We start from the raw sequence: 25,595 nt of genomic DNA, 5'->3' as shown, positions 1-25,595 counted from the left end.
CTCCAAACCCAGAAGCACCCAAGTAGATGCTGGAAAATAGATGTTGTCAGGCAAGGGAAGTCCAGATTATAGAGGTCCAACCTGTACTGTAAATTGTAACAAGAGTGACAAGTCTGTTTTTAAAAAAAAGGAAAGTTGCAGATTATTCCTTTCCTCCAAGATTCACTGCAACTGTGAACATGGGTCAAGGGGATGTGTCTCACTCTTTAAAATTTAGACAAAATTCAGAACAATGAGCATAATTCTGGCCTCACCTGGTTACCTGCATGTGACCCCAGAGAAATCCATGAAGCTAAAACAGAATTTGGCAATTACATTAATCTCATTATAGTTGGATGTAATCCCATTATAGTTATCCTTTTATACATGTTTTTAACAACCTTTAATTATCCTCTGCCAATATAAATGTTCCAGAGAATAATAAATACAGACTACAATAGCATTACCAAATTTTCAGTGAAATGACAATTTTAGATATTTCTGTGACATAGTTAGTTGATCACCCTAGCTACCAACTCTGTGCAACCCATGGCTACTGTTCTTCTGTTTCCTGTGATGCAGGAGACAATGGGTGTATTCACAATTCATTAAAAGCAAAATCGTAATGTAATTTATCTAAACCATAAATGGATGGTAATTTGGCATGGTTCAAGACCAATTTAGTGCTGGTCTTGCTAAATCTAACTACCAAAAAATCCCCCACTTTATCCACAATATCCTGCTAAAGCAATGTCAGCATATTTTTGGAAGCACACAACTTTGGAGGAAAATACATACTACTAAATAATTCAATAACTTTGGGTTCATGCACCAATACTCCCTCTCCCCCCTGCAGAACACACTGGACATATCTGCATACACTCTGAACCATATTCAAAACCTGGGCAGAGTTCTTCAGAATGGGATGTGAATTCTGCCTTAGGCAGATTGACAGGATTTTCTTTGATCTTTGATATGGGAAAAACTACTGAGAAAAATGCTGCTGACAGTTTGAAATTTAAAAAGAAAGATACCATCAATTTCAAAACATCTCATTTAAGTTATGAAACAAAAGTATTTTTATGATGTAATCACCATGGAGTTATAATGCAACAAGTGAGAGACAACTATATAGCATTTTAATTCTTGCACACTAATAAAAGAGTACCTTTAAATATTAGTATCTCATTTTAATTGAAAATTGCTAACTGCAGACTATGCCATTTTAAAACATGTTTTATAGTTCTGATTACTCTCCTCATACACAACCGTTCTTAGAACCAGCCAAACATCTGACTTGAAAATAACTTAATCTGCCTCCGGGAAGACACACACATTTTAATTTAAAACGGCTCATTTGTATCTGATACCTTCTTGGTCCTTGGGTTTTCCTCGACAATGAATTTTCTAGAGTTGCAAGTTACTAACATGCCGCACAGAACTAACGCAGTGACTCTGTATTAGCATAACATTTGTTCTTGAAGCATAATTCTTCTGGCATTACTTTACCTTGTGCTGTAAAAGAAATCTACTCTTTGCGCCTTTGTCAATGCTTTCATTCGGTTCCTATCATAGGCACCAGGTGTGAATGTAATGGAGAAGCACTGAATCCAACAATTAATTGTGTATAAGAGCAAAAGGAAAAGCGCCTACTTGGGAATCTGTCCAAGATTCACTACAGTTCCAAAAGGCTAATCCCTGAACCGGATAGATACCAAAGATAGCGTCTACGAACCCTTTTCAAAGGTGCCTTTTCTCTCCTTCCAAACGGCTGCAGGAATCTAGCAATCCTTTTCCAGAAGGAGACTGTGGGGAACAGCTAGGAGTGGGACTTAAATTTTTATTCTGCCTGATCCCTCCTCCTCCCTTCTGTTCCTTCCTATTTTTGGCACAGTACCTTGTTGGCTAGAAGGAGTACCTCTCGCCGATCTGTTTCTTAGATCTGAACTCCACTTTCAAAGAGCTGAACTTTTGGCTCCAGATAGCGTTCACACAGAAACATTAACGCTGCCCCATACGCAAAGCACATTAAGAATGGGCATTGTATTTGGCATGTTCCCTGGTTGCCTCGAAAGTGAAGAGCAACTTCTTGTCTTCAAGCTGACTATAAATAATTTTTAATCGGTCTTCCCAGGATTTTATAGGACACGTCCTTAGCAAATCCAGATCCTGGCCAGGGCACTATCTGTTGGCATGTGTGAACGGACTTTGTCCATTCTTCTAGCTCTAGCTTTCCGCGCAGAATAAAGCTGAGTCTCATCAGGGGCTAAAGAAGAAATCTGGCCTGAGTCTCGCCTCTTTCCATGCATGAAGGCACAGACCAAGGACAGACCTCGCAGCTGGAGAGAGTCCTTCCTTACCACGCTGTTCCGAAAGTTAAAAATACTCCTCGGCCCGAAGCAGAAAGCGCAGGGACTTGGAGCCGAAACTTACAGTCCTCCGCCTGCCAACCCCCATCCCTGCTGCTGCGGCCGCCGCCTAGCGCTCGCGCCTCCCGGCAAGCCCCGCCGCCCCTGCCCACCTGAGACAGCTCCGGGTCCCGCGCGGGCTGCTAAAGCGGGGAGCGGACCCCGCTCAGCCCGGGTCCCTCCGGTCCGGCCGGGCTTTGCCTCTCGCTTTGCCCGGCGGCAGAAAGCGGGGGCTGAAGTGGCCAAGCAGCTGCCACTGCTCTGGGCGGGCGCTGAGCGGAGCGGGAGGCTGGGGGCGGTTGTGGGGAGGTCTCTACATTACACCGGCGCCTCCCGGCTTCCAGCGGGCGGGAGATTATTCAGGTGGCTGCGCCTCGGGACAACCCGGAGGCCGGGCTGGAGGCGCCGCGCCGCGCGGGAGCGGGGAGCTCGGGCTCCGAAGCACCAGCAGGCGAAAGTGCTCAGGCAGCTGGGAGCCCCGCAGCCTGCCCGGGACACAACCCCGCACCCCGCGGAAACACACCCCGGCCACACGCTGCCCCACGGTGCACACCCCTGTGGCACCCCGCCCACCGCACGCTGCCCCGAGACACCCGCTGCCCGCCCCCCGCAGGCTGTCTGAGGGCACACACTACAGCGTGTGTGCGTGAGGGGGACAGCCGCTCAGAGTCGCTCAGTGCTCCACGAACACCCACCCACTGCTGCAAGGACAAACTCCAGAAACACCCACCCAGTACATGCTGCCCAGACACGCCCACCCATTCACCACACCCTGCCCTGTCACCGGGGACACACACTACAGTGGGGACACAACACCTGAGAGTTACACAGAGAGCACCCACCCACTGCTTCTGGGGCACCCTAGAGACACCCATTTATCACCCACTTCTCCAGCAGGGCACATTACAGTGGGGGAACAATATCACAGAAGACCTCACCCCCAGAGAGAGAGTCTGCTCCAGGGGCAGGCAACCCTAGGACACACACCACTCCCGCAGACACACTCCGCACATTGCAGCAGGGTCACACACTGCAATGTGTTTCCCTACTTCTCTGCCAGCAACACACCCACACTGCACCTTTGGAATACATACACATATGCCAGAGACAGGAGACACGGGAATATATTCACCAACCCAAGGATGTACATACTACCTGGAGGACATACACAGTATATGCAATGGCTTCCAGTGGAGTGACATTTAAAAGAACCTGGCACTTAGGAAAATGCTACTAATTCAGCAACAAAAGGGCTCCTTGTGCCAAGTGACTGGATTCCACTACAGTTTTGGAATTTTTAAATCATTTTCATAAGGATGGATAAACAAGTTTGTTTCATCTATTTTTAGAAACAAACACTTTTGTTACACTGCAATATTCAGAAAATTCTATTTTTGCACAGAAAAATCTCACTTCCAGTTTCTATCCAGATGTAAAATGCTGGAAGAAAGACAGACCTCATGGTATTTCCATCCGGTCCTAGTAATGGAAGTACTGGAAACCTCATGAGGAAACATTTTTTCAGTCCTAAGTTTTCATTGCAGAAATTAGGAAAGTGTGGATAAGCTTTGAATGAACATCCAAATGTTGGGATGCTTATCTTAACCACAACCTAAAGTGAACCTTTAAAGTTTTCTATTTTTTTTTACATACATGTGGTAACAAAGCCAAAAATAAAGGATCACAGAGACAAAATAAATAATTCCATATTAGTCACATTCAATTAGTGTTCAGTCATGTCATAAAATCATCTATTTTTCTGTTGTAAAATGGAAATTAAATGCCAAACACTATTTGAACTAATGGAGTAGTAGTTTATTATCCCCTATGGGAATGAGGACTACAAGAGAGATGCTCGTGTGTTTTACAGCTGTTTGCGAGAGCAGAGGAATGGTGAGGCTCAGAGCACTTAGATTCAATTTCAAGTTTGGAAGGGGAGTGTTCGCTGGTAGTCACAGACACGTCAACCCATTTCCTACAAGACTGCTCCAGTTTTGTTCTCCTATCTAACTCCCTCCCATACACCCACTCCCCCGCATTCCTGGTTTCCTTCTCCCCTCATTATTCTTCATGCTTTGCCACCTGCCCTATACACCAATCATTCCCCAATTCCTTTTTATTGACTCTCTTTTCCTATCCAACCTTTTGGGTCCTACCTCCACCACACTCCATCTATCTATTCCCCCTAACCTAAGATCCTATTTCCCTCACCTTCTGCTACTATCCAGTCCTCTTCCCTTCTCATACTCTGGCTCATGCCCCCTACCTCCTCTGTATCCATGCACTCCTTTTCCCCTTCCCCTTCTTCTAACTTCTCATAGAATTATATATACCTCCTCCTTCTGGCCCTTTCTCCCTTCCTCCCACCCCAAGTCCATGCCAGTCCCTTTCTCCAGCTTCTTATCCTCATCCCTTTGCAGTCCAGTCAGTTAGCTCAAATGTTGTCATCCCCAAATCCCTGAATCTTACCCCTAACATCTATGAAACCGGCTTAAAAATCGTGGATTTTTTAAAACAAAGTTATTTTTCTTGCTCTTCTAATTTCAGAGCAGAGCAATAACATGATTCTTGGAGCTGTTAAAAAACACAAAGCCAAAACAAAACAAAAAGAACAACCCCAAATCACTATAGATCACAAGACTGACACAATCACAAGTTAGCAAAATTGCTTTTCTCCTACTCCCTGTTACCTGGGCTTATTAGCAGGTGCATTAAGAACACAGGCTTCCTGCTTTAAATTCCAGTGCTTGATATTACAGCAGACCCTGGCAGTTAAAAGGAGCAATTTCAGTGAAAGTCCTGCTCAACCCATGGAATCCTGGGTTGTAGCTTGCTCAGAAATGGAATCTTCAGAGAATTAACCTGTGAAATGCCAACATGTATGTACTGAGCATGTGCAAACTGAAATTTTCTAGAGGCAAATTTGGGAAGATTTCCAGAGGAAGAACAAAAGGTGATACCAGATTTCCTTTGTTGAATTTTAAGACCCTGCCCTAACAAAGTGGTCTATAGCATGTTTTTTTTTTAAAAAACATTGGCAAAACATCATATTTTCCTGACTGTCATTCTGAGAAATGGCTGAATAATTTTAGTTGAAACTTTCAAATAAAAATTCAGCTTGAGGCAGATACACAGCATGGAAAATTTCATCTCAAACAGTTAAAACATGGCAAAATTATAAGCAAATGAAAACAGCACCATATTATGGGAAGTATCTGGCAACTTTAACTATTGGCAGTGCTACCTGCATTACATATATTAGGCTCTCTTAAAAATATGAAAGATCTAAAATAACCAGAAATAGGATTTTTAAAAATATCCACATGCTGAACCCTTAATAGGCATGGAACATGTTTCTGCTGCTTAAAAATATTCAACTATTTTCAACATTTCTATATTTCATATGTTAGAGATATAGATATATAGAAAATCTATATTCAGCAGGGACAAAAATAACTAAGAAAAGCCTGAGAAAATATACACATTTTATGGGACTTTACTAAAAGTAGTCCAATGTGGTAAAAATCATTTAAATTCTGTGTTTAGCAGCAGCCATAGATTCTCCATTTTTACATAATGGCAATAAAATAATAAAATACTACTAATAATTAAGTCAATAAACACCTATAGATATAATCCCTCTTTGCTAAAGCATATTTTCTTAAGAGCTCTGAATGTTTATAATTTTATACTGGTATCACGCAGAAGGACATTAGACTAATAATGAGTAACATATGGACAAGCAAACACAAGCTAAGGTGAAAATAAAGTCTAAACAAGCTTTACTATTGTATCTTTTATGATTGTGTGTTACTAGTTTGATAAAAGAATTTCCACAGAATTAACATTTTTGAGTGACTGATAAGGACACTCTTAATGAATTATAATACTAACAACTGCTAAGTATACTAAAAAAGAAGATTGCTTTGTGAAGTTTTTTTAATTTCTACAGCTTTTTGACAATTTGTTTTCATGAGATTACAAACTCCTTGGAAGGACTGTGCTTCCTATGTGCTTTTAGAGTACCTAGCAAAAGGGACATCTGATTGTGATTATTACTCTTGGCAATCAGTGCCTTAACTAGGTATTTTTGCACCAGGGGCAAAATGTTAATTTTGCGTCCCCTCTTCTTAGGTTAGCACAAGTTGTGCTGTTTACTTTTGCAGCTTATTATTTTTACTTATTGTGTCTTTCTGCCCCTGATTATGATGCACCTGGTAATATCACAATATAAACAATCCTATGAAAACAGAGGGTATGACACATCTGGGTTTTTCCTCTTACATCAACTTGGTAACATCATCATATTCTTGCACTATTCCATAAATTATATTCTCTCTACTCTATTCATTGTGTAAGAAAAGGAATTGTATAGGGATAAAAATCATGACTTCTCAGATAAATATGTGAAGAGCTGGTGAAATCAATGTGTTAAAACAAGGAATGTGTATAAAGGATGTCATTTCATAATATTGCGGTTAATTTTTAACAAGTGTATATGCTTCCTGGTTTACTTTATTTTTATACACATGTAAGCAGGGTCTAAACCACTGCTTCCAATGCAGCCAGCTGAAAGGGGAAAGGAACTCTGGCTGTGGTTATGCTCATTCTGTTGTTTAGCCCTGCAAGATAATCAACTGCTGATATACAAATGCAGCTCATGCTGGAATGGGAAAGAGATCCTAAGTGTGGTTATGTAAATCCAGTTCAGCCAGTGCTATAGGCCTGATGGATGGTCAATTGTTGGAATGGTACGTTGTGTATTGTAACTAATTTGGCTGTTGTGGGGTTACAAACCATGTTAACCCTAAATATAGGAATTGTAAAATATGACCACCAGTGCTTGCAGGAGAGACACTGTCATTGTAAAAAGTCTCAGATGGACAATCCCTTTCAGACTCAAGTGGATTGGATTGGGAGGAAGGAGCTTGAACCATCAGGCTGCATACCCTCCAGGTGTGAGCTGTAGGACTGGTTCAACTTGTCTCTTTCCCCCTGTTCTAAGGATAAACCTAAAACAGACTCCAGAAGGAGTCTCTTTATTATTTTGAAATATTATTCCAGTAGAAGCTGGAATCTTTTGGCCAACCTAAGAGGTGGCCATGAGCTGAAATCACTGAGAAACTGGCAAAAAGCTGAAATCACTAGGCCCAGAGCCAGACCCATCATGGAAGCAGCAGCAAACAGCCAGCAGGGTGGCTGGCAGAAGTGGGCAGCTGGTGGGAGCAGCGGCAGTTGGCCAGCAGGAGAAAGTAGACAACAGGAACAACACATAGATGGCCTTGCTACACGCTCAATGAGTGGAGACATCAGTGTGATGTGTTTGGGTCTGCATTGACTAGACAGAGCTGTAAGTGGGGCATTTGAAGTGGGGTTGGACTAAAGACCTCTAGGCAAAAGACTTTGCCCTGCAGACTCTGGAGATGGTACCTTGCTTACAGGTTTCTTTCATGTTATGGGTTTTCTTTGTTTGTGTGTGGTCCTGTAGTTTGATGCTAGATTACTGTTATTAAACAGACTGTTTCTATCTCCGACTCAGTGCTTATAAGAGGGGAAGAACTGCCTCAAAAGGCACTCAGTAGGTAGAATGGAATTTTCCCACTTTACTGGGTGGGATCTCGAGCCAGCTGTAGTCACTCTGTTGAAAGAACCTCTCTAGATACTGAATCCAGTCCTTCTGGTTGCTGACTGCTACCAGCAGAAGGGTTACACACTGTACCACAATATAGTATCCTTTATCCTCCTCAACATCAGACGATACCAGATTTCTTCCCACACCCAATTTTCCTATATTTCTTCAGTATTTCCCAGCCAACTGATCCAAATTTTGTTTGAACTACCCAAATCCAGCCCTCTTCCAAACTTAACCTGCTTTACAAACACTCATACAGTTCCCTACATGCCACAGAACCACAATGTACCTTTGTGATGGGGTGCGGTCCCAAATTACCCCTCAGGGTGGCTCCCAGGGTGCTAACACGGCCACTGCCACTTCCCTTCCCACTCTTTGGGCTTCTCACCGCCCAGTCCTGCTGGGCCACCTCCACTGGTCTCCTCCAACAAAGACCCCGAGCTAAGGTCCCTGCCCCCACCAAGAAGCAGGACATATACTGAACCTCTTCAGATCCAAGGAGAGTGCAGTTAAGGGCCCAGTTTCCTAACCCCAAGAAAGGGTCACTGCACTGGAGTGGACTCCCTGAGAAAGGGCTGTCTCACTGCTGCTGTAGTGGAGTGGGCACCCCAAGAAAGGGCTGCGGCACAGGAGATGGAATCAAACCCCAAAGAATTAGATAAGGGTAAGCCACCTTTAACAATGATAGGGGGAATGTACATACTGTTTGCCCCCCCCCCCCCCGGTAACAATTATTTATACTGGGTTTGATAGGAAATAAAAATAATGTTATTAAGTAGAAGCAGTAGGATTTAAGTGGTAATAAGTGAGAGCAGGCAGAGAAAGCAAAGTAGGTTACAAATCAAAAGAAACAAAAATGCTTGGCTAACTCTACACTGAACTCTCAGTACAAACTTACTCAAACTCACCCTAAAACCTTTCTTCCAGCTGCCCCTCCAAATCAAGGCTGTCTCCCCACCCTGGGGAATTCAGCTCCTTTCCTTCAGGTGCAGCCCAGCCAAAAGACCAAGGCCTTTGCTTTCCTAATCTTTTTGTTAAAGAATTGAGGCCACTCCCTACCAACCACTGCTCAGACATAAGGACAAAAGAGATTGTTTAACAGTTGCTCATCAAGACTTTGAAGGCAACACCCTCTATGTCTCTCATTCACACCTTTGAAACCCACAAAGTATTCCCCACTCCATATGTCTAATTTTACACATATATGATACATACATTGAAGTAAGATAAACAGAACCAGCAGATCATGACATGAAGCTTGATGGGTTACATGAAATAATTCAAAGCACCTTTGAGATACATAAATTCATGTCCATAAGTCCATTTCATAAAGCATAGGGGGGAGGGTCTGTCACAAACTTCTATGCCAGTGGTCCCCAACACAGTGCCCGCGGGTGCCATGGCACCCGCTGGGCCATTTCTGTGCGCCTGCCAACTGATTGGGGCCGACTCTGCCCCCGGGTGCACGGCACAGGGGCAGCTCCAGCCCCGGGTGCGCAGCACATGGGCAGTCCTGCCCCCGGGCGCATAGTGCATGGGCTGTGCCAGCCCCGGGAGCGTGGCATAGGGGCGTTCCCGCCCCTGGGCACACGGCACAGGAGCAGCGCTAGCTCCATGCGTGCAACTCCTGGGCGCTGCCGGCTTCTGGTTACGCGGCACAGGAGTGGCGCTGGCCCCAGGCATGCAGCGCATGCTAGCCCTGGGGGTGTGTCTAGACTACAGAGTTTTGTCGACAAAAGTGGACTTTTGTCGACAAAACTATACCTGCGTCCACACTACCGCTGAGTTCTGTCGACATAACGTCGACAGAACTCAGCAGTTTTGTCGACGTATGTAAACCTCATTTTATGAGGAATAACACCTTCTGTCGACAGAGTTTCTGTCGACAGAAGGTGTTATTGAATGGAAACTGTCCTTTGCGTCCAGACTACCATGTCGACAAAAGCAGCTTGCTTTGTCGACAGAACTCAATGTAGTCTGGACGCGCTTTGTCGACAGAAGTTTTGTCGACAGTATCTGTCGACAAAACTTCTGTCGACAGAAGCCTGTAGTCTAGACGTACCCTGGGTGTGAGGCTTATGGGCAGCTCCACCCCTGGGCATGTGGCACAGGAGTGGCGCTGGCCCCGGGAGTGCAGCGCATGGGCGGCCCCACCCCTGGGCGCATGTGGAGCCCCGCCCCTGGGTGCCTGGTGCGTGAGTGGCCCCGCCCTCGGGTGCCCGGCAGCCCCAAAAGGTTGAGAACCACTGTTCTATGCATATGCACACAAAACACACAAATAAATGATGCCAGCACATGACAGACAACACTACCAGTCTCTAGAGACAATGCATCACTCCTATGTTTCAGTGTTGCATCTTTTTTGTTACACATGTATGCATGTGCCAGAATTTTGCCCTTTGTACTTGTTTCTGCTGTTTTAAAATATTCAGCTATTTTCAACAGTTCTATATTTCATGTTAGAGACACAGATATATAGAAAATCCATATTCAGTAGAGACAAAAAAAAATCGAGAAAAGCCTGAGAAAATATAAAAATGTTATGGAACTTTACTAAAGGTAGTCCAATGAAATAAAAATCATTTAAATTCTGTGTTTAGCAGCTGCCCTAGATTCTGCATTTTTACATAATGGCAATATAATACAGTACTACGAATAATTGAGTCAATAAACTCCTACAGATATAATCCCTCCTTGCTAAAGCATATTTTCTTAAGAGTCCTGAATGTTTATAATTTTGTACTTATATCACATCGAAGGACAATAGATTAATCATGAGTAACATATGGACATGCCAATACACCATAAGGGGAAAATAAGGGGCTCAGTAACTATTTAAACAAGTTTTACTAACGTTGTGTCTTTTGTGGTTGTATGTTCTTGGTTTAATAAAATAATCTCAATTGAATAAACATTTTTGAGTGATAAGGACACAATTGCTACAGCTTTTTGACAATTTGTTTTCATGAGATTATAAACTCCTAGGCTACGTCTACACTGGCCCCTCTTCCGGAAGGGGCATGTAAATTTCACTAGTCGTCGTAGGGAAATCCGCGGGGGATTTAAATATCCCCCGCGGCATTTAAATAAAAATGTCCGCCGCTTTTTTCCGGCTTTTAAAAAAGCTGGAAAAGAGCATCTAGACTGGCCCCGATCCTCCGGAAAAAGTGCCCTTTTCCGGAGGGTCTTATTCTTACTTTGAAGTAGGAATAAGACCCTCCAGAAAAGGGCACTTTTTCCGGAGGATCGGGGCCAGTCTAGACGCTGTTTTCCGGCTTTTTTAAAAGCCGGAAAAAAGTGGCGGACATTTTTATTTAAATGCCGCGGGGGATATTTAAATCCCCCGCGGATTTCCCTACGACGACTGCTGAAATTTACATGCCCCTTCCGGAAGAGGGGCCAGTGTAGACGTAGCCCAACTGTCCCTATCCAGATACATATCCCAAAATAGATAGACAGACATCAGGAGGGTAGTGTTGCTGATGACTCTCCTTAGTTTCATCTCAACCCAGGCCACACAACAGAATTATTCTTGTCATTATTTTGCCCAGGGGTGTGAATAATCTATACCTCTGAACTACATAGTTCTACTGACCTAAACTCTGAGGCAGACAGTGATATATCAGAGGGGCTGTGTCTAGACTACACCTCTCTGTCAACAGGGAGATGTAGATTAGGCATGTCAAAATTGCTAATGAAGGAGGAATTTAAATATCCCATGCTTCATTAGCATAAACATGGCTGCCACTTTTTTCCAAAATGGAGCTTTTTCAAAAAAAATTCCGGTAGTCTAGATGGGGATCTATTGAAAAATAAACCCTTTTTTGAAAGATCCTGTAAACCTCATTTTTTGATCATCAAATGCCACGTTCACTGCTTCTCCCTTATCCACAAGACTTGTTATCCTATCAAAAAGAAAGCTATCAGATTGGTTTGTCATGATTTGTTCTTTAAAAATCCATGTTGACTGTTACCTATCAACTTATTATCTTCTGGGTGTTTGAAGATTAATTCCTTAATTACGTGCTCCAAGATAATTATCTTTCCCGGCACAGAAATTAAACTGACTGGTCTGTAGTTTCCTGAGTTGTTCTTATTTCCCTTTTTATAGATGGGCACTATATTTGCCCCTTTTCAGTCTCTCCCATCTTCCATGATTTTTAGAAGATGATAGCTAAAGGCTCAGATACCTCCTCTATCAGCTTGAGTATTCTAGGATGCATTTCATCAGGCCCTGGTGACTTGCAGTCATCTAACTTTTCTAAGTGATTTTTAATTTGTTCTTTTTTTATTTTATCTTCTAAACCTACTCCATTCCCATTAGCATCCAGACTTCTTCGTGAAGACAAAACAAAGACGTCATTAAGCACTTCTGCCATTTCCAAGTTTCCTATTACTGTTTCTCCCTACTTACTGAGCAATGGGCCTACCCTGTCCTTGGTCTTCCTCTTGCTTCTAATATAATTATAGAAAGTCTGCTTGTTTCTTTGTTTAAAAAACAAAAACAAAAAAACCCTAGATAAATTCATGGGCTGCATCTAGACTGGCAAGTTTTTCCACAAAAGCAGCTGCTTTTGCAGAAAAACTTGCCAGCTGTCTACACTGGCCACTTGAATTTGCGCAAGAACACTGACGATCTGATGTAAGATTGTCAGTGTTCTTCTGCAAATACTATGATGCTCCCATTCGGGAAAAAGCCCTCTTGCGCAAATGTATTTGCTCAAGAGGGCCAGTGTAGACAGCTCAGGACTGTTTTGCACAAAAAAGCCCCAATGGCGAAAATGGCGATTGGGGCTTTCTTGCGCAAAACCGCGTCTAGATTGGCACGGACGCTTTTCTGCAAAAAGTGCTTTTGCACAAAAGCGTCTGTGCCAATCTAGACGCTCTTTTCCGCAAATGCTTTTATCGGAAAAACTTTTCCATTAAAAGCATTTGCGGAAATGTGTGACAGGAGAGCAATCACATGATGATTACCTGTTCTGTTCACTCCCTCTGGAGCATCTGGCATTGACCACTGTTGGAAGACAGGAAACTGGGCTAGATGGACCCTTTGGTCTGACCCAGTATGTTCTTATGGCGCTCATTACTGAAGTAAGCAAGCAAGCACCCTATCAAGTTGGAATATCAATGTGCATGATTCCGTGATTTTCCCATGTATTGTCATGTAATGAAGAACATTTATATAGTTGAGCTTACATCTTGTTGTTGTAGCCAAGCTACATTTTATTTTCTATTTAAAAGTGTCATCATATCACAAAAGCTTTTAGTCTTACATAGAGCATGCTTAACATAAAACTCTGCAGCACAGGAATTGAAACCCACCAGTCTCTTTTGATGACCAGTCTAGGTCATGTAGGATTTTACATTACCATCGCTACCTCCCTTCTGGTGTATTTTAAAGGTGACACTACAAAGGGAAAACAATTTGCATTTGTATTTTTTATGATGAATAAATGAATCCTGAAAAGATTTTGGCAAAAATGTGTGAGCAGAGATGGCAGATGTCTTCTTTTTTATTTAGGAAATGCAGGTCCTACCTGCCCTAGAAAACTTTATAGCAGGGGTAGTGAACCTAAGGCCCAGGGGCTGGCTCTGGCCCCTGAAGCTTGTGGCTCCCCTCTCCCTGCAGCATTGGGGAGTTGGGTGCTGGCATTAAGTTCCTGCAGCCCCTCCAAAGTCCCCTCCACAGGGCTGGACTCCCCGCTGCAGGGGGGAGGGAGAGATGAGCTTTGCAGGCCAGAGTCAGGCAAGCCAGGTCCAGATCTGACCCATGGGCTCTTCTGTGCAGGAGAAGGAAGCAGCTCCTCCACCCTACCTCCCACCCGCAACCCACTCCTGCACTCTCCCTCCTGCCTAGACCCTACACCCCAAAGTAGGTGAGAAGAATGTAGGAAGTGCTTCTGCTTCTAGGTCGAGGGCCACATCAGTGAGGTGGATTTATTTATGTATTGCGTCTCCCATTTGTGTGCAGCCCTTGACTGATTTTTCTGTGGGTCAGTGGCACTTGACCCAAAAGTTTCCACACCCCTGCTTTATAGTGACTGGAGAATTAGCAAAGTTATGACATAATGAGCAGCAAGTAATGGAAAGGTAAGCAACTAAAAGAGGAAAAGATTTTCACTCAGTTTGTGTCAAATCTTTGTGTTTTGCTTGTATTGTATTTTAAATTATTTTTTTTTATAAAATTTGTCTTGGAACATTTGGATCAGCTCTACTGTTATTGAAATTGGCTTCTTTGGTCTCCTGCTGTGACTAGGAGGTTCAAGATCTTAGCTATATATTCTTTGCCCTCAATCAAGTTCTACATTTTCCTGATTTGTTAAGTGCTCTAGATTGTATCTTAATTGCTATGTGAACTGTAGGTGGGATCTCTATGCCTAGAGTCCTTCAGAATTCTGTGATGCCACCACTCACCTCTCGTGAACCTCCTATTAGGTATATTTGTGTGCTTGCTCTCTCTCTCTCTAGCTCTGGTTGCTCTTCTTGTAGTGACCCTTGCTGGCAGTTTTTCTTTTCAGGTGGGTTTTTGATGACTCAGCTGTCCACCCAGTCCATGTATAAAACACAAAGGGCATGTCTACACTGGGGAGTTATTTCAAAATAACTCCAATTATTGCAAAATAACAAGGTGAGTGTCCACACTACCAAGCCTGTTATTTCAAAATAATGGGCTTGTTATTTCAAAATAGTAACTCCTGCTTGTGAAGAAGAATAAGCTTATTTTGAAATAGTTATTTCAGGCATTATTAGTTCAAAATAACTTATTTCAAAAAAACCTGGTTGGATAGACATAGTCAAGTAGATCCTTTCCAGGATAAAAAGTCGAACAGGGCCTATCATACTACCCCCATTGGTTGTGTCTGCAGCCCCTCCTGGAATAACTATCAAATAGCTCTTGCTCTAGAATGGAACAGTGCCCCCAAGGTCTCTCTGGAGACTTTTGGCTCAATAATGAGCCTTGAGCATCCTAGCTCTCCAGTTCAGTTGCTTTTTCTGTTCAGTTCATCTTCCTGCTAGTGTATAAATGTTCAGTAAATACTGATGAGTGTTCCCTCTAATTTTTTTCCATCAGTGTGTGGAATAAATTTTGTTGAATGTACCAAGGCATGTGCAGATGTGCACCACCATATAAACACATACTGTAAGCAGTGGGTGGCTGTAGGTGCTCTGCTAATGAGCTGGGAACAGGGGCGGATATAGGGCAGGTTGAGCGGGGTGACCGCCCCGAGCCCCGCACTTCAAAAAGCCCCATGCATGTGCCGTGGCACCACTGTGCATGCGCCGTGGCAAAGGGGGGGCCCCACGAAATGGTGTTGCGCTGGGCCCCGCGAAATGGTCATCTGCCCCTGGCTGGGCAGATTTGAATTTTTCCTGGGTGGCTGGCCAAGCACTGATATTGACACTCTTTAGGGTCTTCAGCCCCGTCCCAGAAGCTGTATAATCTCCCTCCACAGGGTACTCAGCCACTTCCATAGCAGCTTTGGAGGGAGGGTGGGTAGGTGAGGGGGGCTCTCTGTACTGCATCTACTACTCCAGGCCCCAACCACAAACCCTACAAATATCAGCCAACTGCTGAATCCCTTTTAACTCTGTTACTGTTGCTATTATTCTTTGGGTCATTTCCCTACAGCCCAGCATCTCCATCCTTCCCTTAGAGCTAAAGTCCTACTTGAGACCCTGCAGCCAGTCAGAAGTGTCTTCTTTGCTTCCTTGATCTCTGTGAGCAACTGAATCTGCTTAAGCTTAGTTCTTTTCATATGAGTGTGCTGACCTCTAATTGACTGCTTTCCTGCAGACTCTCTAAGCAGCTTGTAGGACTCACCTTGTTTCCCCTTTTGTGGGTCAGGATGTGGTAGGACAGTGAAACCTTAAGCAGGGGGCCTCAGGACCTGGTACACCCCATCACATTTACCATAAGGATACAGACTCTAACCATACACATAACCTAGAATGGACTCTATCCTAGAGTATAGCCCCCAAAACGCACCAATCGATTTAGACCCAGAGCTATTGCTAGTGACACTGAGCAGAGCTTCCTAACCATTACACAATGGGATATTAGCAGCCAGAATCAGGCACCTAGCTGGAGGCCAGTAGCCCAATCAAAGCATCTCCTGACTGATGACAGGAGGTAACCAGCTCCTTCCTTTAATCCAAGGCAAGCTATGTTACTAGAACACCAGCCCAAAGAGATGTCGGAGTCAACAAGAGTGATAGAAATTTCTATATTTCTGAAGCTGATTTCATGATGCAGCCTTAACTCTGGCTCATCAGGATATTCGCTGTTATTTATGTGGTTACAGTAATGCATAATAATAAAATATGTGAAGTAATTGTTCAAAAAAAACCTGCTCAGGTCTTCATCATAAAGAAGCAATAATGGTTAAAAGAACCATTTAAAAAAATCCTTTAAACTCAATTTCACATCTTCGTTGAGTAACTAGATTAGCTGGACCAGGATTAAAAATCGGAGGCATTCAGATGCTATATTTTGATGTCAACTATAATAACAGGGGCCATTGTCCAAAGTTCAGATAAAAACTGAGTGGTCAAGTCTACTAGTGGTCAAAAGTTAGGAACCGGGAACCAGAGTTGAAGCCAGAGCTGGGGACAGGGTAGAGAAGCAGGAATCTGGAGAGAGAGGCAGGGAGCAAGAACCAGTACCAGAGGAGAATCTGGAATAAGGCGTGCAGGAACTAGGAACAGGTGAGTCAAGGTCCAATGTATGTGCCTACCTACCAGGGATCCATGTAGTTATAGACAATATCCGGTCCCTCTTTCTGACTTAAGCAGTATATCCAAGATAATCAAGAGCTTCATGGGCCAAACCTTTGTTGAGCTAGCTCTGTTAGCTCCCTTCTCCACTAAATCTGGTGGGCTGCCAGGGGCAACCAGAGACCATGCACTGCCTATAGGCCTGGATTAGAGACCTGGGTTCCAGTTTCCAACATTCCAGTATCTAAGACTGTTTGAATATGAGTTTCAGTTGCCCCTATCTATCAGAAACCATCTATAACTTCACTGTATTATTTGAAATTAGTTTCATTAGAAATTAATTCTGAAAGTGAAGAGAGCTGAAATAAATATATGCCTAATAAATTCCTTATGACACTCAGCTGAAATTAATTTATTGTCCTTTTTGACAACCCACAAAGATTAATTTAAAATTTGCAGCTATTGCTTTGAAGTTTTACCATTTTCATTATGATGTCGAAATGTTTTCTGTGGTTGTTCTTTGTCTAATTTTATTCTGAACACATTTTATTTTTTGCATAAGCAAAAGGAAATTTCTGTTGTGGAAATGTTCATGCTTCTTATTACTTTGACAATATTAATACAGTCAATAATTTATTAAGCTAGAGGTATTTGGAAGACTAGATGGTTAGTAGGTCAAATGAGGCCCCAAAGTAATGATATAGGCTTTTCTGCGTATTATGTGGATGGGAGTTGAGTTCTCTTTGGATTGGATTCACCATCACAAATGCCGCCATCTCAATTGGTGTCTCTCTTGAAATTCTCGGGGGACAGGCTGAAAATGGAACAAGGATTGAGGCTGGCTTACACTCTCACCCTAGAGATAGTCCATATAAGTCATGGATGAGGCACATGAGCAAGAGAGTTGGGGAAAGTGGCAATGTCCATACTATGCTTCTGTGGAAAGGAGGCCTTCAGTCCACAATACTAAAATCTAACAACATTTAAAAAAATAAAAGATGCTGGTATCTCTTGCATCACTTAGTGGGTGCCTGCACTGATAAAAGTCCCACTGCATGTCCCGGGCTTGAGGGACTTTAAAAATACAAAAGCTTCAGGGGATAACCGAGTTAGTCTGTAACAGGAAAAACTTAAAAAACAACAAATATTCTGGCAGCAATTTAATGACCAACAAAATATGTAGATGGTATTGTGAACATTCGTGGGCACAGCCCACTTCTTTAGAACAAGTTCTGATGAACTGGGCTGTGCCCACGAAAGCTCATGATACCATCTACATATTTTGTTGGTCTTTAAAGTGCTACCAGACTATTTGTTGTTTTTAAATAATAGAGTATATATTCAGGCTGAAGCCTGGGCTCTGAAAGCCCCTGAAAGGGGAGGATCTCAGAGCCCAGGGTCCAACCTGAGGCTGAATACCTACACAATTGTCTTATAGCCTCACAGCCTGAGCCTTGAAAGCCCAAGTCAGCTGACCCAAGCATCGAGACTTGGTACCACAGGTGTTTTTAAATTTCAATAGACTTACCCTTCACTTAAAAGGCCTGGGTGGTTTCTTTGTATACCATTTAGCTAATGCTAGGTGTCATTTTAGGCCACTATTTTCCTCAAGGGGTGGGGGAGTGGAAGAGGGATGGCTTCCTTCCTTAATCCATCACCATGACCTTATACCTTCTTGGACCATGATGCTGTCCTAGGTCAATGCAGCACAACATTGCTGCCCCTAGTCTTCCCTTTGTTCCCCATACATACAGTTTCCATTCTACTTGTCTTCCCTGCCCAGTAATTTTCTGTCAGCTGGATTCAGCACTACACTTGAATGGAAGCTGCAGCTCCTTTTACTAAATCAGAGGTAAACAGGCAATGGCTGAGCAGGAGTAGGAAAGTCGACTGTACCAGGAAAAAGGGTGAGAGAAGATATGAAGCATTTGAAGAAAGGCCGAGGCTTTGTGAGTGCTGAGAAACACACAGGGAGAACATTTTGGAAGATGTGATAGCTCAGGAGAAAACTGATAGATGTGAAGGATGGTAAGGGGTCTGAAAAAGCACTAGAAGGAGGAAGGGTGCTAGATATAGAAAGGTGAGGTGAATGAGGTAGACAAGCAGCAGACATAGAAGCAGGAGCAGACAGAAAGCAAAGACTGAGATGTAAAGAGAGCTAGAAAGAATGCTACAGAAGGAAAGAAAAGTCAGAACAAGTGGTAATAATGAGAAAAGGAGAGAGAGAGAATGCTCTAGAGGAAGGAAAGAAGGTAACATAACAGAAGGAGGAAAAAGATAATAAAAAGCTGGGATGTAGGTTTGTAATAAAAAATTGAAAAAAAAGGAAAAGAATTAATAAAATAAATAGAAAAGATAACAAAAGGGAAACAGACATTGGAGGGTGGAAAAGATAGGCCAAAATGGTATACAGGTGAGACAAAGATTTATTTTGAATTAATTTTAGTGAAATGAAAGATATTTTTCATGTAATGTTTCTAAATATGGCACATATATCTGTAGTTAGAGTACATATAAATACAATTTCCAGATGAAAACAGGAAGGTTTAGGAAAGCATACCAATAAGTTAAGGGTAAACAACCCTATAGGGACATTAAAACCCAGACAACCTCTTAGCCATTAAAAAGCCAAGATATGTGGAGCTAAGAATAATCTATGTTCTTCATTCTTTATTTTTCTTGAACCCAAATGCATTCATCCATTCAACTATGGGGGGAAAATGGAGCTGCAAACAGAATCCCCTCAACCCACATTTTTCAGCATTTCCTTTAATTTACTGAGCGTGGCATGTTCTGTATACAGCTAAAACGGCACCAGCACTGTTTGGCTTAATAGAGGGACTTAATTTTGACATTCTTCAGAACAGTCAGAACATCTTGGTCCAAATCCTGAGTGAAGTGAACATTCACAATTCCTACTGAACTCAATGGGATTTGGGGTTAGTCAGCTCCCCTCAGGATTTGGTCCTTTCATTTTATATCAAAACCAGTTCTTGTATTATTTCAAAAATGTCTCTACATGAAAGCCAACATCTCTGTAATATAAAATGCATAAATTACCTTGTATTATAAATATGGGATTTAGAAAAGACAAGACAGATGAAAAGGATCATTAAGATGTTTCCAGTGATGCCCAGTGATGAAAAACTCTTTTGAAGTTGTACATTTGTTCTTCCTATTTTTTTTTTTCAGTTTCAATAGGCAGGAAAATATCTTCTCTCTGTAGTCTCCCAGACATCTGTTAACATTTACATTTATTGAAATTCAGGCTAAGAGAAAATAATAGTTACTTCGTTACATCATAAACTCAGCTGTACTTCAGGAGCATAGTTCATCTTAATCATTTTGGGTACATCTACACAGCAGCGTTATTTCGGAATAAATAACATTATTCCAAAATAAGAGCGTGCATCTACACTACAAGACTTTATTTTGAAATAATGTTGAGCTGGAGGACTTCTTACTCTGACTCCTGGTAACCCTCATTTCACAAGGAGTAAGGGAAGTCGAAGGAAGAGTGTTCTTCCTTTGGCTTCCTGTTGTGTAGACAGTGCCTTCAGCTAAGTTAAGCTATTTCCACTTAAGCTATGCAATTGACAGAGCTGAAGTTGCGTAGCTGATTTCGACTTTAGCTCTGCTGTGTAGATGTGCCCTTCAGGCCCACCTTATCCACCCTGAGTAGTATTTTACACCACAAACAATTCCAATGCAATCAATAGGAGAAATATTTGTTTGAAATTGTTCTGACTACTCATGCATAAATTCTCCTACTGACTTCTTCAATAGCCTTTGTATCAGGCCCAGAGTAAGGAGTGGGAATACGGGTGCCAAAAGCTAGCACTGAGTGAAAGAAACAGAGAAACAAGAGACAGTGAGTCTAAAAATGCCTCATTATCATCTAGTAAGGAGCAGAAAAACTGTTCTAGTTTATGACTGCAATCCAGTTACTTCAACATTATATTCCCCCTCTGCCCTTCAAAAAAGAAATATTGGTAGGATCTTAAATGAGATATGAATAAGGTTAAATCTTAAATAAGGTTAACTGGAAATAGCACTATCATATATTTCCTGAATTTTCAAATGAAACATAACGATGAAATAGAATCTAGAACTATCATGAACAGTCAAAAGGATGTTGACAGCTCCATTGATGTTGAGGGCACAGATAAATTGTGTCATTCATTTTGCAATGACCCTGAACATTTACCAATTGCTTATAAGCAGCGTATAAACTAACAATCAAATATCGAGTGTAGAACACATCACCAGAATTGTCCAATTGCATCAAATACTGCTAAGTCATCCCTTTTTATGAATACATCTTTCCATTAGTGAAAAATGTGATATGCCTTTTATATGTGTTTATATCTGATTAGAGGTGCTGGTTAATAATTAGTTCCACATGTCTGCAATTCTAACGAAAATTCAAATTTGTATTTTATAATGTCTTGCTTGAGCTTGAGTAGTATTATTGCAAAGGGGAGACCTTTAAAGCATATCAAATTTATATGCCATAGTAGATATGAGCATACTGCTTTTCATTTTAGGACACGTGATAGGCATTTGTTAAGATTGTCACATGGTGTAATATAAATACTTTGTCCTCATTTTCTTTTGATGAATATGGATGAATACAAAATGACTGGTGACAAAAGCAAAATTAAAGTGGACCTACAGTCAAGACTGACAGATGCCAAAACAAGCACATAGTATTTTGACTATTGTCCCATACTGAAGTTCTTAATTTCATGGTTTTTAAAAATATATATATTGTTTTTGCCACTCAACTCATAAAAATGGATGATATTGGGGTATAAGCAGGGTCTGAATGGATGTTTTCCTGATAGCTAGCCTACAGGGGGAAAGACTTTGGATGCATTTATGTAAATAAACTCTGCTCCTGTTCTTCTTACATATTCAGGAGAAAGAACAGTATCAAAGTGATCAGCTCAGCTGTTTTTGGGCACAATTCACCTTAGTACCGAATGCAGGGATAGTGAAATATAGTTACCAATGTTGTAATTATTGTGGGAATACAGAGAAGCAGGTCTGTTCTTAACCTGTCCCAAATGAGCAGGCCACCCTCAACTGAAAGAACCTTGTTAAGCCAGAGCCTTGAATGCAGAGCCATATAAAAGGAAGAAGGCTGGGGACAGGTATCCTGGTTAGGAGGCTGCAAACCCTTCCCAAGAGTTCTCCCTGAACTGGTTTATCCTGTTCCCTTCCACTGTTCAAAGACAGAGCCAAATAAGGCTTCATTAGGAGCCTAGTTTTGTGAGATGCTCAGTCACAGGCTAATTCTGTTGTGGTAGGCCTGTTTTTCTCTCCTGTCTTCTAAAAGCTAAACAATCACTGAAAGCTGAAATCACTTGAGATGGGGTAGTAGTTCTATCTAGCTCACAAAGAACTGAAAATAGAGACTGATGTGCAGAGATAACTGCAGAAAGGCAGGTATCAGCAGGAGACTGACTGCCAGTGGGTGAACAAGTGGCTGGTGAGAGAGAAAGGTGCCATGAATGGCCATTGGGGTGGCATCAGAGAAGCATGATTAGCAGCCAGCAGGGCAGATGGTGGAGAGGCATGGCAAGAGCAATGAGCAAGTGGCCAGCAGAGCAGCAGCAGGAGTGGCATGACACATGGCCAGCAGGGTGGTTGGCAGAGAGAGGTGGTGAGTGAATCCCCACAGCAGAGCAAGCAAGGAATCTCTTTGCCCTTCCTTCACCCTTCCTGATGTCAAATAAAAGACATGTATGTTCAAAAATAGAAACTGGATTTATTGAACAAAACTGGGGGGGGGGGTGAACCTCTGGGGAGACTGGGAAAAGGAGGTGGGAGAGGGGAAGAGAGAGGGTGGGAGAAGGGAGGGGAAAACCTGGGAGGAGGGAGCTGGAAGGGGGAAGCAAAGGGAAGAAGGGGGAGGGGAAGCTCAGGACCCAGGGTTGGGGGTCTCACCGGACTAACTTGATTGTCATGCAGACCTGCTCCTGAGTTCGCATGTGGCCTTTGGTGGCCGGGCTGGCAGCTATCCTGCCATAGATGGCCGCGTTCCTCTGTCTAGTGAAGAGATCATGGATGTTGGGGGCATCTCCCCCAACCCTGAATAAGGTCCATGATCTCCACCCTGGACCAGGAAGGCACCTGCCTTCTCCAGCCCCTGTCAGGCTCCTGGGAGCTGGCCAACTGCTCCTGGGGAGGGGTGGAGGGCTGGCTGCCAGTGGCTCACTGGCTTATGTTTTGGGGCCACTAGGTCAGGAGCCCCGGTGGCCACTGCTGGCTCTGGGCTGGCAGGCTTGGAGCTGGCACAGGCACTGTGGCTAGAGTCTACTTATTTTAATGGCTCCAGGGCTGGGGGAGCGAGAGTAAGTTTTCCTGGTTGTGTCCAGAGTGGCCACCAGGGCTCCCTGGGAAGGGCTGGAGGCCCCTTATTTCGCATTAAGTGTCTACACAGCTCTTAATTCGAAATAGGTATTTTGAATTTGGTGTTACTCCTCGTAGAATCAGGTTTACCAAATTCGAATTAAGTGCTCTACTATTTTCGAATTAAATTCAAAATAGCGGTTTGCATATATAGACGCTATTGAAGTTAATTCGAAATAAGGGTTGTTATTACGAATTAACTTTGCAGTGTAAGTATACCCGAAAGGAGTAGCATGTGTGAAGGTATGTGAGGGAGAGGCTGATGGTGCTGCGCTAACCTGAGGCACCCTCTCTGGCAGCAGCTCCTGGAGAGGGCAGGGGTCTCCATGCATTTCTGCCCTTCTTCCCCTCCCCTTCCCCCTGCGTGCTTCTGTCTGTCTGCCTGCCACCCTTGCATGCTCCTCTGCCCTGTGTGTTCCCCCAGCCCCACCTGCTATCCTTGGGCAATTGAAAACAGCCCGGAGTCCCCCACCACAACCACTGCAAAAGCCTAGAGCAGTTTCCTTCCCATTTACTGTGCTTTGCTGCTGGAGTGTCCCTGGGGTTTTGGGGTGAGGAGGGGTGTCTCTATGTACTGCTCCATATAACTTGCTGCCTGTGAAGCAGAGTGCCTCTTTAGAGAGAAGATAATGGTGTTTGTCATTTTTGGAACTACAAAATACAGCACATATGACTTGGTGTCAATGGTGCAATTATCTGAAACTTAATCATTATGGTCTAACCATTTCCATAAATGTTGCCCCCGAGGCTTCCCTAATTTTCAGAAATGTGGAGTAACAGTTCATTTTGTTTCACAAACATAATAATGTGTGCTTATAAAATTAAGCTCTCCATTAACTTTTCCTTTGTACCATTCAAAGGCACTCTGGAAAGAGAACAACAAGGCAATCTTGTCAGGGAAATAACACAGTTAAAGATTAAGAATTATTTGCCCACAGAATGACTACAGAAGCCTGACTGAGGCATATGAAAGTTAGACTACATGAGAGAGCATACTGGGTACCTTGTCTCCTAGGCTGATGTGACCTTAGTTAATTGGACAAGCATTGTTGATGTGGGCAAACTGGAAGCAACATTTCTCATGTTTTATGTTTGTGTCCTGCTCTTGTTAGGGAATGGGAACAGATTTTGTAGCAATTGACACTGCCGTGGAATGCTGGGGCCTCTGTATTGAGTTTCTGAAAACATGTATTATTTTTGTCTTTAAAACTCGCCCTACATGTCTGAGATTTTATTTTCCCCTGAGGGAAAGAACTGGCAAAATGCCATGACTTTTCTACTTGCTTTGCATAAGGAACAACAGGTCTGGGTGGGTGGTCAGCACAAAAGATTCCTCACCATGGAAACGACAGTATGTGTAAAACATCTTTGTGGAAAATGTTTTGTGGCATTATCAAGGGCATATATAAAATCCTGACCAATGGCAAAAACATCTTAACCTTCTGTCTAAGCTGGAATGAAAAGAGACGGAGAACTTGTAGACATGTAACTTTTGAACAGAAAAAGACAGCTCTGCATTTGGGAGGCAGCATAGTGACACACTCAACATACCAGTGTGTGTGTAAGAGAACTTTCTTATGCGTGTAAAGAACTGTATTAATAAAGTTGCCAAAAATCTTATATACTTCCTGTGTCTTTTTAGATATTTTAGCTCTTATTATATTTGTTTAGATTCTTTAATCACTGATTTATTAAAACAAATCCTGTACAGTGCAATGAAACAAATCATGAGGCCAGTGGCTCTCAACCTTTCCAGTCTACAGTACCCCTTTCAGGATCCCGGTTTGTGTTGTATACCACAGGTTTCACCTCACTTAAAGACTACTTGCTTACAAAATCAGACATAAAAATACTAGGATCACAGTACACTATTACTAAAAAAATTCGTATTTTCTCTTTTTACCATATAATTCTAAATTACACAGATTAGAATATAAATATTATGCTTACATTTGAGAGTATAGTATATGCAGCAGTATAAACAAGCCATTTGCTGCATGAAATTTTAGTTTGTACTTGCTTTACTGATGTGTTTTATCTAGCCTGTTGTAAAACTAGGCAAATATCTACATCCCCTTGGAGACCTCTGAGTATCCCTAGGAATATATGTACCCCTGGCTGAGAACCACTGATCTAAGACAACAATTCAGTTGCAATATCCAGATAAGATCAGTCACCAAGTAAATTTCTTCAGTCATCTTATACTTTCTTAGATTCTGTCAACAATGTTTGGGTTTGTATTCTAACCGCTTGTGTTGTGGCTAATAAAGCTAGTTCATGTTTGCTCTCAGAAAGCCAGCATCATGCTGCCTAAATTTTATTTTCATTGCAATCATAAAATCACAGAATACTAGGACTGACCTCAAGAGGTCATCGAATCCAGTCCTCCACCCTCATGGCAGGACCAAATACTATCTAACCATCCCTGATAGACATTTATCTAA

The 25,595-nt window shown here is 42.6% G+C and overlaps 1 protein-coding gene across 8 annotated transcripts in view; it reads right to left on the bottom strand.

Annotated features, from left to right (window-relative positions):
• ADGRG6 (adhesion G protein-coupled receptor G6) overlaps positions 1-3,043 on the bottom strand; it is a 163,882-nt gene extending 160,839 nt beyond the window's left edge. For 2 of the 8 annotated variants that reach the window (XM_014580183.3, XM_014580188.3), the window contains exon 1: positions 1,489-1,601. In XM_014580183.3, coding sequence (XP_014435669.2) covers positions 1,489-1,538 — 50 coding nt within the window. In that variant the 5' untranslated portion in view covers positions 1,539-1,601. The other 6 variants (XM_075924316.1, XM_075924318.1, XM_075924317.1 and 3 more) reach the window with 6 other exon arrangements.
• Positions 3,044-25,595: the final 22,552 nt, after the last annotated feature.

This window comes from Pelodiscus sinensis, chromosome 3, assembly GCF_049634645.1.
Source record: "Pelodiscus sinensis isolate JC-2024 chromosome 3, ASM4963464v1, whole genome shotgun sequence".
In the NCBI taxonomy this organism is placed as follows: domain Eukaryota; kingdom Metazoa; phylum Chordata; order Testudines; family Trionychidae; genus Pelodiscus; species Pelodiscus sinensis.
This window is presented reverse-complemented; position numbering and strand designations above follow the sequence as displayed.